Here is a 13484-nt window from a genome sequence, read left to right on the forward strand (position 1 = left end):
ACCTGGGACAGTGTCTCACCACCCTCACAGGAAAAAACATTTATCTCACATCCAGCCTAGACTTCCCCTCCTTCAGTTTTAACCTATTACCCCTTGTCCTATCACTGCAGTTCCTAACACAGAGTCCCTCTCCAGCTCCTTGTAGGCCCTTCAGATACTGAAATGTTGCTCTGAGGTCTCCACACAACCTTCTCTTCTCTAGACTGAACAGCCCCAACTCCCTCAGCCTGTTTTCATAGGGGAGATGCTCCAGTGATCTTAGCAACTTTGTGGCCTCCTTTGGACTTGCTCCAACAGTTCCATGTCCTTATGTGGGGGACCCCAGAATTGTGTGCAGTATTCCAGGTGGTGTCTCACAAGAGCAGATTAGAGGGGGAGAATCACTAGGAGAAATGGCTCGGGAGGTTGGTTTGGTTGTGCAGCCCTTGGCCATGGCACTGGCTGCTCGGTGGCACCGACTGCCTTCCCTGGAGGCTTTGTGCCCTGGCACAGTGCTGCACTCAGACAGTGTGCCAGGGGCTGATTTGAGTGTAATGCTGTTTGGAGAAGCATTTCCATGTTTGTTGTATCACCGTTAACATCACAGATGTGAAACACGAGTAAAAGGAAGTTTAGCTGTTAGAAGGCAAAGCACTGCTAAGCAGGGAGACTGATCCACTTGGTGCCTGGCTTGCAGTGAGAAACCTCCTACACTGCACTGACAGCATGTTCCCAGAGATTCCCATCAAAGCCTGAAGTTTTAGGGAGGCAGTGCTCAACTGAGAACAGTTGTTAATACTTTGATGCAGGAGGCTGCTCTAGCAGCTCTTCGCTGGCTTCAGTTGCTGTGTGCATCCCTCTGACTGGCTTGGGATATATGCTGAACATTATTTACCCTGGTTGGGAACATGCAGTCAGAGGCTTTTTATAGTGTGTGTGTTAGCCAGCCAGGAAAATTTTAGCAAAATGTCTTAGAAGCTTGCAAAGGCAGCATACAGAAGGAGGCTTCAGTCTGCTAACAGGGAGGACTTTCTGTTCATCACAGTGTTACATGCAAAACCAGAAGTGTAACAGCTTCTCTCGCTGCAGGTTTGTTTGCAGTGATGCTGTAGGATTCGAGTGAACTGTATTTCTCCTTTGGCACTCTTTAAAAAAGTTCAGAACCACATACCCATCTCTACATAATAGCACTTTTTATTACACCATTTTTCCTGGAACCTGTAGTTGTTTTTACAGTTGCTAAATGTAACAGAGAATCCCCTGCTTTTTCCCTGCTTCAGCAGGAATGTTAGAGGTTTAAATATTCAGAGGTTTAACCATACTCAGGTACTTATCAATGACTTCTCTCATTCCTGCATGAATGAATGAATGTACCTCCATTGTTCCCTTCAGGCAGTTCATGGCACCATCAAGTGGAATGCCATGTTATGGCATTTCAGTGAGGAAATACACCAAGTCGATACACTCTGTTGTGTTTCTTGATTGATCTATGTTTGTGACTAGTTAGATATTTGTTGTGGTCTCAGGTACTTATCAATGACTTCTCTCATTCCTGCATGAATGAATGAATGTACCTCCATTGTTCCCTTCAGGCAGTTCATGGCACCATCAAGTGGAATGCCATGTTATGGCATTTCAGTGAGGAAATACACCAAGTCGATACACTCTGTTGTGTTTCTTGATTGATCTATGTTTGTGACTAGTTAGATATTTGTTGTGGTTTAACCCCAGCAGCAGCCAAGAACCACACAGCCTCTCACTCACTCCCCCACCAATGGGATGGGGGAGAGAATTAGAAGGGTAAAAGCTACAAAAACTCATGGGTTGAGATGAAGACAGTTTAATAGAGAAAGCAAAAGCTGCACACACAAGCAAAGCAAAACAAGGAATTAATTCACTGCTTCCCAAAGACAGGAGGTGTTCAGCACCTCCAGGAGAGCAGGGCCCATCACACATAACAGTGCCTTGGGAAGACAAACACCATCACTCCAGATGTCCCTCCTTCCTCCTTCTTCCTCCCACCTTATATACTGAGCATGATGTCCTATGGTGTGGAATATCCCTTTGGTCAGTTTGGGTCACCTGTCCCAGCTGTGTCTCCTCCCAATCTCCCATGCATCCCCAACTTCCTTGCCAGCATGGCAGTACAGAAAGCAGCAAAGGCCTTGGCTCTGTGTGAGCTCTGCTCAGCAACAACAAAAACATCTCTGCATTATCAACTCTGTGTTCAGCACAAAACCCAAACATAGCCCCATACTAGCCTCTATGAAGAAAGTTAACTCTACTTCAGCTCAAACCAGCACAATATTTCTTTGTTTTGGGAGTTACAAAAGCTGCAAAATAACTTAAAACCTTAATATTTATCTGAAAGAAACATTTGGTACATTGTGTGTCTCCTACAGTGTAAGAAGATAATGCTTTAAATGTGCTAAATGCTTCCTTTGGTGTACTGCTTAGTTTACATGGCTAGAGCTGAGCTGAGTAAGATGTTTTGAAGAGTGTCTTCAAACTAGCAGTTCAGTGGATAGGACACAAGACTGGAGTGGAGAGAGAAATCACTTGCTTTCTGCCCCGGAATCATGTAGCAGATTGATGAGCAACTGCTTGAATTGCAGAACTCATCAAGGGAGGCTCGTGAGCTCAGCAGCAACTCTAAAGGGTTTCAGCCTATGTTAAATTGATAACTCACTAAATGTAATAAAGGAATATACTTTGAAACTTGGAGGACATCAGCAAGGGTCTGTGTTACAGGTGCAGCTGTTTGAGGTTTCAGTGTTGTTCAGACTCTGTTTTCTGTCTTGTGAAAAGTAGCTGTTGTGTCCAAGTCTTTGTCAGGCAGGATACCAGGACAGAAGACTAAATATGTGCAGGAAAAAGTTTCTAACTAAAACCAGTCTGAAAGGTGCTAGCTCTGTCTCTGTATGCCCTAAGGGAAGTAAAACATTGGCAATGCTGTTTTGCAGATAAGGAGTTGTATGCCTGGATGAAGTGTGTGAAGGGACAGCCTCATGATCACAAGCACCTGATGCCAACACAGATAATCCCGGGCTCTGGTAAGGCCATGTGCAAACTAGCAGGGTGTTTGTTCCCAGGTCTTTCTCTGAAGAGGGGCCACAGTTGTTTCTTTGAAACTTCTTATTTTGCATGTAAGAACCTGGGAGTTAAATCATTCAGGTGATTCTGGGCAGTTACCAGCAGTGGGCTCAGATGACAGTGAGAGTAAGGGGAGTATGCTGACAGTGTGTGAAGGGGTTTTGAGGATGGGCAGTGAAGAAAATGAGGGTCTCTTTTGTGACTGACTTGTACCTTTTCAGAGCAGAACAAAACAGCCAGAATGTACTTAATAAATCTGACCTTAACTGTTAAAAGGAAACCTTAAAATAGTATCGCTGAGGAGGATTACATGGCAATGGATTTTTGGGGAGTTATTTTTCACTGTTGTTTGTCCCACTCACCCACCCAAACAAAGAAAAAAACACAAGGTTTTGGTTGGACATTTGATTGAGCAAAATGCAGTGAAGGAGCTCATGATAAATGAAAAACTAAGCAGTAGTCATAAACCCAGCTAAATTCAGAATGTTTCTTAGAAGCAAGTAAGTTTCCTGAAGCAGTGCAGTTAGGTGTGGTGGTGGTTCTCAGCACAACTTTACCTGTGATCTCTGACAGTATTGATACAGACCAGGGAACAGAAAATTCTAATGTGTCTTTAGCTTGTTAAGTAAATTCCTGGGTTATTTTAAGCTGGAAGTACAGATCCAGTCATTATAATATGGGTTGTTGCATGTTAGTTCAGGTAGAAATGAAGGTTGGTTATATTCCATAATGAATTCAAATGGTGACATTCCCCAGAACATGTTCCAGACTGAAACTGGTTTTAATTTTAAATTGTGGAGTGAACTACTTGTCTGGAAAGAGCACAGTGAGACTGCCTGCATAACCTCAGTCTTGCTCTTCTGTGCCACCCATTACCAAACAGCCTTCAATTACATGGTCACATGCTAATTTTTTTTGTCAGGACGTGGCTTACTGCAGTCTGTAGTTGATGGGTTTATTGAATGAAGCAGCAATGTACCCTTTGAGTGAGTAGATGCTGAAGGTCTGTCTTCCCTGGGGTGTGCCATGCAGTGGGAGTGCAGAGTGGAGCTTAGATTTCAGAAGAGTAGTGTGCAATTATTTAATTAAAGGCCTTCTCTCTTTCTGTGCAAGCTTTGGGCTAAACTGAGCAGTCATTTAAGAGTACTTTTGAATGGTAGATTTCTCAGGTTTAGTAGTTTTTCACATCATTGTGTGTGTAAAGAGGGTCACAAAATGATTGACAGCTACTGATGGTTTTCTTCTTGTCTTACAGTTTTGACAGATCTTTTAGATGCTATGCATAACATTAGAGAAAAATTTGAAATCAAATCCCATTGTCAGTGCAGCAGCAAGCAGAGCACACAAACTGGCAAACTCCCTGCAATGAATGGTGTGTCTCAGGTGAGTCTAAAATGTGTGTGTTGAAGCTTGCTCAGGGGTTCTGATTCCTGTGGCTTGTTACATGTGAATGGGACCAGTTGTGTTTTCATTTGTATGTACAATGGTTTAATGCTTTGAAATACTTTATGTGAAGCTGTATGCTTAAAGTAAATTTGTTCTTTACAGGTCTTGCAGAATGTCCTTAACCACAGTAATAAAATTTCCCTGTGCATGCCTGAGTCTCAACAGCAGACTACTCCTCAAAAGTCCGAGACAAATGGTAATACAAGCCCAAGGAGTGATGTGAGCACAGACAGCAAGCTAACACCACCTGAATCCCAGTCTCCACTGCATTGGTTGGCTGATCTTGCAGAGCAAAAAGCCAGAGAAGAAAAGAAAGGTATGTGTTTGAAGTTGTCATATCGTGTCCATGGCTTTGGGGGCACCACTGATATGTAATAGAGTTAATCAGGAAAAATGCACACCATCTTCTGTTTGCAACATGAAAATACAGTGTTCTTGCCCCCACTAATTTTAACCTTGACACAGCCACATCCTTGTGGCATCTGAATCTGTCATCAGGAGGAGCCACTGCTGGAATGTGTGTGTGGTGTGAGAGTGTGAGCTGCTCGTTGTGTCAGGTACTGACTCAGTCGCATGGTTCACGTGCTGAGGAGGCCTTTTCTTGGTCACACTGTTGGACTGCATTGTTTTGAAGGATGTAGTCCATCCTCTGGTGTGTTTGCAGGTGAACAAAGCACAAGTGATACACAGTCTGTCAGCACCACTGTGAAGTGCAGGATGCTGGTGCTGTTCCTACATCTGCATCATAATACCACGGTGTAAACTTCCAATGGTTATTTTTGTTGTAGAGAATAAAGAATGTCCTTCTGGAAAACATTCAAGGGAAGAGAAAGACCAGGATAATTTGGAGTCCCCAAACTGTAAAAGTTCCCCTCCTGCATCCCAGAACAACGAGCAGGGCTCAACCTTGCGAGACTTACTGACAACAACAGCAGGCAAACTGCGTCTTGGCTCTACGGATGCTGGTATTGCTTTTGCTCCAGTTTACTCTACAGGAACAGCAGTAAGTGATTACAGGACACAGGGCTTTTCTATCTGGATTTGGAAAGTGATTTGTTTCGGCGTGTTAGAGCTGCTCTGATAGCTGTATTGCTTTAAATACTCAGAATTAAAACTTCCTATGCACATGCACACTTTTACATTTTGTTTCATTGTATATACAGTGATAATTGACACAGCATTAGAAATTTAGCAGGTCAAAAGAGGTAATTCCTCCCCTCTGCTCTGCTCTTGTGAGACCCACCTGCAATACTGCATGCAGTTCTGGGGTCCTCAATATAAGAAGGATATGCAACTGTTGGAGCTAGTCCAGAGGAGGCCACAAAGTTGCTAGGAGGACTGGAGCATCTCCCCTGTCCTCATAGAACAGACTGAGGGAGTTGGGGCTGTTCAGCCTGGAGAAGAGAAGACTGTGTGGAGACCTCAGAGCAACTTTTCAATCTCTGAGGGGCCTACAAGGAGCTGGAGAGGGACTCTGTGTTAGGAACTGCAGTGACAGGACAAGGGGTAATGGGTTCAAACTGAAGGAGGGCAAGTTTAGGTTGGATATGAGAAAAAAGATTTTCCCTGTTCTGATGGTGAGCCACTGTCCCAGGTTGCCCAGGGATGTGGTGGCTGCCCCGACCCTGGCAGTGTTCAAGGCCAGGCTGGATGAGCCTTGAGCAACCTGATCTAGTGAGGAGGTGTCCCTGCCCAGGGCAGGGGGTTGGGACTAGATGATCTGTAAGGTCCATTCCAACCCTTAAATTCTATGATTCTGTGATGTCATTCTGCTGCTAAAGGAGCTGCCTTAAGTTTACTGGCTTTACCTTGTTTAAGCACACGTTTGTTTGTTTTCTAACAGAGTGGCAAGAGTGGAAGGAGTATGCCAAACATTCTTGATGACATAATTGCTTCAGTAGTAGAAAACAAAATTCCACCAAATAGAGCACCAAAGATAAATGTAAAATCTGAAATAAAAGATGAGCCAAAGGATGATAAAAAATGTGTTCAGGATGACTGCAGTAAACGGTACAGTGATATCCAGTACTCATGGATCTGTGATAAGCATGTCCTGTGGCTCAGAGACCATAAAAACAGTAACAACTGGAAGCTCTTCAAAGAGTGCTGGAAGCAAGGAAGGGTAGGTATTTAGCCCTTTGGTCTGTGAAGTGACTGCAGTATGAATTCTGGGGAATTGTGTTAAAGGACAAAAATACCTAATTCTGTGTTTGAACATGTGTTATTAGCAGTGGGTAAAAGCTGGTCAGGTGTAGCCCACAGGTGAGCTTTGTGTAGTTAAACTTCTGATAACCCCTAATAAATTTATGCTGTGAAGATTGAGATTCCCAGAAGAGGTGTGTGTGACACTTGTGGGGGCTGCTGGGGCAGTGTTAACAGCTCAGTGGGGCCAAGGTCTGCCATGAGTGTTTTGGGTGCATGTGCACTTAAGTTGAGTTGGAAGAGGTGTTTACTTGGGACAGGATGAGTTGATTTTTTTTTTAAAAATTATTTTATCTTACATTTTCAGCCTGTTTTGGTGTCTGGTATGCATAAGAAAATGAACTTCAGTCTGTGGAAGGCTGAGTCAATTAGCCTGGATTTTGGAAACCAGCAAGCTGATATCTTGAACTGCAAAGACAGTATCATTTCCAACACCAATGTCAAAGAGTTCTGGGATGGTTTTGAAGATGTTTCAAGTATGTTACTGTAAACATATTATTCTATGGGTTCTGAACACGCTCAGTGTTAGAAACTGCAGTTAAAAATAATCTTTATGGATCTTGAGGCTTTGAAGAAAGTTCAGTTTAAAAAGAAAGCTCTTTGTAATCTGTTTCCTGAGAATGTGATGAAAACTTGCATTTTGTATCGTTTGAAATTACTTATCTCCTGTTGTATGGATGAAATTTTGATGGATTAAGGGTTCTGTATTTTAGTTGAATAAAGTGAAAGATCTACAGTATAGGAGTTCTTAGTAATTTCTCTGTTGCTTGCAGAGCGGCAGAAAATAAAAAATGGGGAAACAGCTCTGTTAAAGCTGAAGGATTGGCCCTCTGGTGAAGATTTCAAGGCTATGATGCCAGCAAGGTATGTTGAGTTTAATAGTGGATGTTTATAAGTCAGTCTCCATGTTGGGTTTTTCCCTCTCTGTAGTGGCACAGTTTCACTTACTTTCTTTCTTTTCTTCACCAGATATGAGGACTTACTAAAGAGTTTGCCTTTGCCTGAGTATTGTAGTCCAGAAGGAAAACTAAACTTGGCTTCTCACCTGCCAGGATTTTTTGTCCGTCCGGATTTGGGGCCCAGACTGTGCAGTGCCTATGGTGAGTGTGCCCCAAGTGCAGCACTTCCCTCTTGCCTTGACCCTGTACAGTATCACAGGGTGTGTGATGCTTGACAGAGCTGAGCTTGCTCAGAGGATAATTGGGCACTTAGGCAGGAGCAGTGCTGACTGACTTGAATGTTAACAGTACATGCACCTGAGGCATGAGTGTGTATTTGCTTCTGCTTTTCTTTGTCTTACAGAGCACTTAAATGGTTAGCTGCTCCTACACAGAGACAGATCCTGTCTTTGGTAATGCTGTGTGACAAAATACCTTACAAAATACTGTGTTCATCATTCGAGTCATAAATCTTGGCATATGCCTCATAATTTGTGCACTGTACATTCAAAAAACCTCTTTAGAAAAGGTTGTTTCCCTCAGACTTTTTCCATCTGCTCCTTCTTTTGCAAAGGAATTTGTTCAATTCTGTTATAGAAATTACTGTAATAGGACAAGAAGTGAGTGGTAATTTGTGACATGGTGGCTTAGATTAAAAAAGTTCCCCAATGTCCTTTGAAATAAACATGTTAATAGTGATCAAGGCATGGCTCTGAAGAACAGAGTCATTAATGCCACTTTCATACTGTGCTGCCATAAGGCTCAGTGTTCCAGAGTGTCCTTTTGACTGAAGAAATGAGTTTTCACCTCTTAAAGCTAATTTCCCTCTTTGCTTGGAGGTTGTTTTGATTAAGAGCTCTGCTTACAGCCAGACATAAGAGTGACATTTTTGATAACCTTGTGGATTTATTGTAGCTGTATCCTGCCCTGAGCAAGCTGAAAGGCTGAGGAGGAACAGAACATAGTGGTCAGGAAACATCTGTGACATGTTTTGTTCTGACACAAACACTACCTAGGGACAGTTACCTGGGCTAAGAGATACCTCAAGGTCTCTGTTAAAAAGTCACATTTTCTTGTTTGGCAGGTGAAACAAAAGGCATGTTTGCAGTTTGTGTACCTCAGGAATGATACATACTTCTAGAAAATGTATAGACGTTTCAGAAATTTCTTCTCAGTTGTTGCACAGTTGTGTTTAAAGGTGAATATGCAACACCACAAATCTTTGTGCTGTCTTGTAACATAGGTGTGGCTGCTACTAAAGACCATGATATAGGAACCACAAATCTCCATATCGAAGTTTCTGATGTCGTGAACATCCTTGTGTATGTTGGCATAGCAAAAGGGAATGGAGTACTTTCCAAATCAGGTAAAGGGAAGCTCACTGCAAGAGGTGTAGATGGGCTGAATGTTCTGCTGCTTCTAAAATCACTGTTCTCAGGGGGGTGAGAGATATCCATAAGTACTTGCTTAAACTTGGGAGACTTTGTTTCAGGAGTTTACACGCACAAAGTACACTGGAGTTCATGAATTATGAAATGGTATTTCAAAGTCTTGTCACTGTTTTGCTCTTGCCTGTAATCGATGCACAATTGCTGTGCTGGGGCTGGAGAGCTAATGAAAGTGCAGGATGAAGGATTTTTTCTGGAAGGTGTGGTAGTTGTAACAGTTATGTCAGGATGATGTATTTGCCAAACCTTCTGTTTATTCTTCTCCTTCTGCATGCACTGTGCTCTATTGAATTTGGATTGTAATGCAATTTTTCAGCACTGGAGAGCTTAAATTGGGTTATGTTAGTTGTCTGTATGAGGATATTGCTTATGTGAAACAGTCTTTAAATCATTGAAATAGTTTTGGTTTTTTTCCTTTTGTCCCCCTATACCATAATCAGCTGTAGATTTTGGGTGTGAGTAATAGAGCTGCAGTAAGGTTTGTCTTTTATCTGCTGTGTTTTCACTTGAGTATGCACTGAGTTAATAACAGCAAACTTGGACATCCTGGGAGAGCTCTGGTTAAAAACTGCTGTGCTTACTGCTGGAAAACACCTTTTAATTTTTTTTGGTACCAGCCCTGCTCGTGTATTCCAGAAAGGAGATTGTGTTCTATCCAACTGAAAAAATGTTGAAAAAATTTAAAATTAACCATATTTTTAAGGTATCTGTGGCATTCATGTTCTAATAACTAATTGCTAAAGATGACCTGGAGACTACTCTTGTATTCAGCAAACTTTTACCTGCTCAGTCTCACACAAGAAATTTGAAAAGGTGTTTAGTTTGGAAGCTTTTCCTCTGTCTCATTCTTAAAGAATATCTTTTGTTGAACCTTAGGAGTTTTGAAGAAGTTGGAGGAGGAAGATTTGGATGACCTGTTAAGGAAGCGGTTAAAAGACTCAAGTGAATTACCTGGTGCTTTGTGGCACATTTATGCTAGCAAAGATGCTGACAAGATAAGAGAGTTTCTGCAAAAGGTTAGATTTATACCACATGATTTCTAAATATAATCTAAGTAATTGGTGAATCAAAGGGGGCTGGCAAAACCTATAGACCCCACCTCAGTGCTCAGGGAAGGGAGGGAAGCTAAGTTATTTCCTGATTATTGACCTCAGTAACAAATAAAATATGTAACATGATATATATTCACTTATAGGAGTTACAGGTGCAAACTTTGAAGCTTCAGAAGGGCATGGAGATTTGTTCTTATCCTTTTCTAATACAAATGGGAATTTGTAGGGTGATGTCTTTGTGTCACTGATCATTTCTTGCGTTATCAGCTGCTGAATTTGTGGTGAACTGTCCCATGCCAAAACCCCTGCCCTTGCCAGCCAGCTGCCAGCAGTCTTTCCATGGGCTCTGTGTCACCAGTGAGCTCAGAGAACAAGCCTTGGCTCCTCGTGCACGTGGAAGCAGAGGGTGATGATGTACTCAAGGGCAGCAAACGTCTTCGTTAGCTGTGGTGCAGATCTTCCTCGGCAGCACGTGGTGAACGAGTTAGTGCCACATCAGAACTTTCCAGATTGTTCTGTGGGATGAATATCCATCAGTGGTACTAGATTTAGGGATACCATCTCGGAAGCAGCTCTCTGTGCCCTGTCTTTAGCATGTTTTCATGTTGTAGCCTGGATAGCTGATGTGGAAATAAGAAAATACTGCTGAAGTGATTGCCTGAGGGAAAGAAGTCTTTACTGTCTTCTGCTGGGGGGGAGCATATCAAATGAGTTTTAACTGGCTGAAGCAAAGGAGTCCATGAATGGGCTGGAGGCCAAGGGCTCTACTCTGTGCAGGGGGAGCCCAAGAAGTTTAGCAGTGGAGCTTTGTTTTGGACAATAGGGCAGTGTTTCAGTACCAGGGCAGCTGTCCTCTGGTGAGGAGCTGTCCTCCTCAAACACTGGCTCTTTGGCAAGCTGAGCTGTTGGGAAAAGTGAATACTAGTAAATAAATCATAGCTAATTTCAGGAGATTACAAATTCTTCAGCAAGGCTCCTCTGTTCATTCAGAAAGTAGATGCTCATAAAGTAAGTAGATGGTTTGGAAAGGAGAATTGTGAACAAACTCAAGAGTGCAGGGGTGGACAGTGAGCATTCAGCATTTCCTCTCTTAGAGCAGCTGAGGGATACTGTGAAACTCTTCCAGGAGCAGGTTTTTGAACCAGAAACACTCGAGGTACTGTGTAAGGAAGGTTGGCATTTGCTGCCACAGCGTGCCCTGATACCCAGCATGAGTTGTGTACTGCTGTGTGTTTGTGGGGTGGTGGCATTTTGGAAATACTGGGCCAGAGGTTATTGGTGAGTAAGCATTGGGACCACTGTGCCTGCTGCTGAGAGAGGAAATCTCAGTATCTCATTAGTACACAATAAGGGTGCTAATACTCAAGTACAGTGTCAAGCTCTGCATCCCATAATTAAGTATATTTAATATCAATATAAGTAAAAATCTGGTTTTAATGAGATAGTTGTCCCCTGAGTCATGACAGGTGGATCGGTAATGTGTTCTGTAATCATTCCTTTAGTCACTAGGATTGATTTGGTAGCAGTTGATTAAGGGTGATACTTGTTCTCCTGTGGTTCTCTTGATGACAAATGATTGTGCAGTTCAGTTTACTGTCAGGATGTATTTTTTATGTCCGTTGCTTTTTTAAAATACCTTCAGGGGATGGTAGGAAATAACTTCTTGTCCCAGGGTAGTTGAGGTTGGAAGAGGATGAAGTCTGCCTGTCCAGCCCTGTGCTCAAGCAGTCACCTGGAGCAGGTTGCCCAGGACCATGATGACCCTTGGTCCTGTCAGCTGCTTTTTCCCTGTGCTGAGGTTTTGGTGTCTGTGTCAAAACAGGAGGTTGTAAGCCTAAGGAACTGGCAGCGTAGGAACTCCTGAGGTGGTCAGATTTATACTCTGGATGAAAGAAGTCACACAGAGTGTGTTGCTGATGCGTAGATTATTGTGCTGAGTTCTTTAAAGCTCTGCATTTTGAAGTGGGAGTGCTGCAGGTGTCTTCAGGTCAGTGGGATTCTTGGTTGGGTATTGGGAACACTGTAGCATTGCTTGGCAAGTTAGGTATACGTAGTTTACCAGCAAGTTGTTCAGTTCTTTGCTAGTTAGCTATACTTACAGTTTACCAGCAAGTTGTTCAGTTCTTTTAGAAGTCACTTGGGATCTTTTCTGTCCTTACAGATAGCAAAGGAGCAAGGCTTAGAAGTTTTACCAGAGCACGATCCAATACGTGATCAGAGTTGGTATGTGAACAAAAAACTTCGCCAAAGACTCTTGGAAGAATATGGAGTGAAAACCTGCACAGTTATCTATACTTACAGTTTACCAGCAAGTTGTTCAGTTCTTTTAGAAGTCACTTGGGATCTTTTCTGTCCTTACAGATAGCAAAGGAGCAAGGCTTAGAAGTTTTACCAGAGCACGATCCAATACGTGATCAGAGTTGGTATGTGAACAAAAAACTTCGCCAAAGACTCTTGGAAGAATATGGAGTGAAAACCTGCACAGTTATCCAGTTCCTTGGTGATGCCATTATTTTACCAGCAGGAGCACTTCATCAGGTAATGTACCTGGGTTTAAAGGCACAGGATTAAATAACATAGAGGCAGTAAAGTAACTTTGTCCCAAAGACAAGGCTACATCTGTACTCAATTAGATTTTATTTTCTTATTAGTAGGTATTAGCATATGGGAGTGCAAAGTAAGGGCTATCTGCTGGTGTAGCTGACCAGCCAGTGCTAACCTGAATGGCTTGAGTATTGCTGTTCCTTTTTTGCTTTACAATTGCAAACGAGCAGACTGTTATTAACCATTGTTTTCCCCTTTTCATTTCCTTAGTGAATTTCTAAACAAACTGAGGTTAGTTATGGCAGAGTCAGGTTAGTAATGTTTTTCTTCTAAGCTGGAAGTTGCCCTCACCCAGGAGGGGCAGGGGGAGAGCCACTTCAGCAGGTAAAAACATCTGCATCTCAGGTGTCTTTGGTTTTGTCTTCAGCCGTAGGAGCATCGCAGTGAGTGTTCTGGTCTTTCTGTAACAGGTTTTTTTGTTGTTTTCCCAACACATGTTAAATTCTTTTCTACACAGAAGGTAAATCAGTCACCAGGAGTCATTGTTGTCCCTTCAGCAGCTTTCCTTACTGTCAGAAGAGTGACACCACCTTTGTCAGCAGCTGAGCTGGTTTAGTTCTTAGTTACATAAGAAAGTACTGCCAGTGGGGCACTTCTGGAGAAACAGATACACTTGTGTCAGTCAGCTTCAGTCATCTCCTGGTACATGGGGTTTGTTACTGCCTTCTGTTTGGTGCCTCTTTCCTCTCAGTCTGTGAACTGCTGCTCCTTGGGGAACAGAG

General features: G+C 42.7%; 1 protein-coding gene across 1 annotated transcript in view; it reads left to right on the top strand.

Moving 5' to 3' along the window:
* JMJD1C (jumonji domain containing 1C) overlaps positions 1 to 12696 on the top strand; it is a gene marked incomplete at its 3' end in the record, with an annotated part of 51606 nt that extends 38910 nt beyond the window's left edge. The window contains exons 12-22 of the mRNA XM_009073145.1: positions 2943 to 3032; positions 4328 to 4455; positions 4621 to 4834; positions 5307 to 5521; positions 6362 to 6640; positions 7028 to 7196; positions 7494 to 7584; positions 7690 to 7820; positions 8902 to 9024; positions 9983 to 10122; positions 12520 to 12696. Coding sequence (XP_009071393.1) covers positions 2943 to 3032; positions 4328 to 4455; positions 4621 to 4834; positions 5307 to 5521; positions 6362 to 6640; positions 7028 to 7196; positions 7494 to 7584; positions 7690 to 7820; positions 8902 to 9024; positions 9983 to 10122; positions 12520 to 12696 — 1757 coding nt within the window. The remainder of the gene's footprint in view (positions 1 to 2942; positions 3033 to 4327; positions 4456 to 4620; positions 4835 to 5306; positions 5522 to 6361; positions 6641 to 7027; positions 7197 to 7493; positions 7585 to 7689; positions 7821 to 8901; positions 9025 to 9982; positions 10123 to 12519) is intronic.
* Between the last annotated feature and the right edge of the window lie 788 nt (positions 12697 to 13484).

Source organism: Acanthisitta chloris, unplaced genomic scaffold (assembly GCF_000695815.1).
Source record: "Acanthisitta chloris isolate BGI_N310 unplaced genomic scaffold, ASM69581v1 scaffold16054, whole genome shotgun sequence".
Taxonomy (NCBI): Eukaryota; Metazoa; Chordata; class Aves; order Passeriformes; family Acanthisittidae; genus Acanthisitta; species Acanthisitta chloris.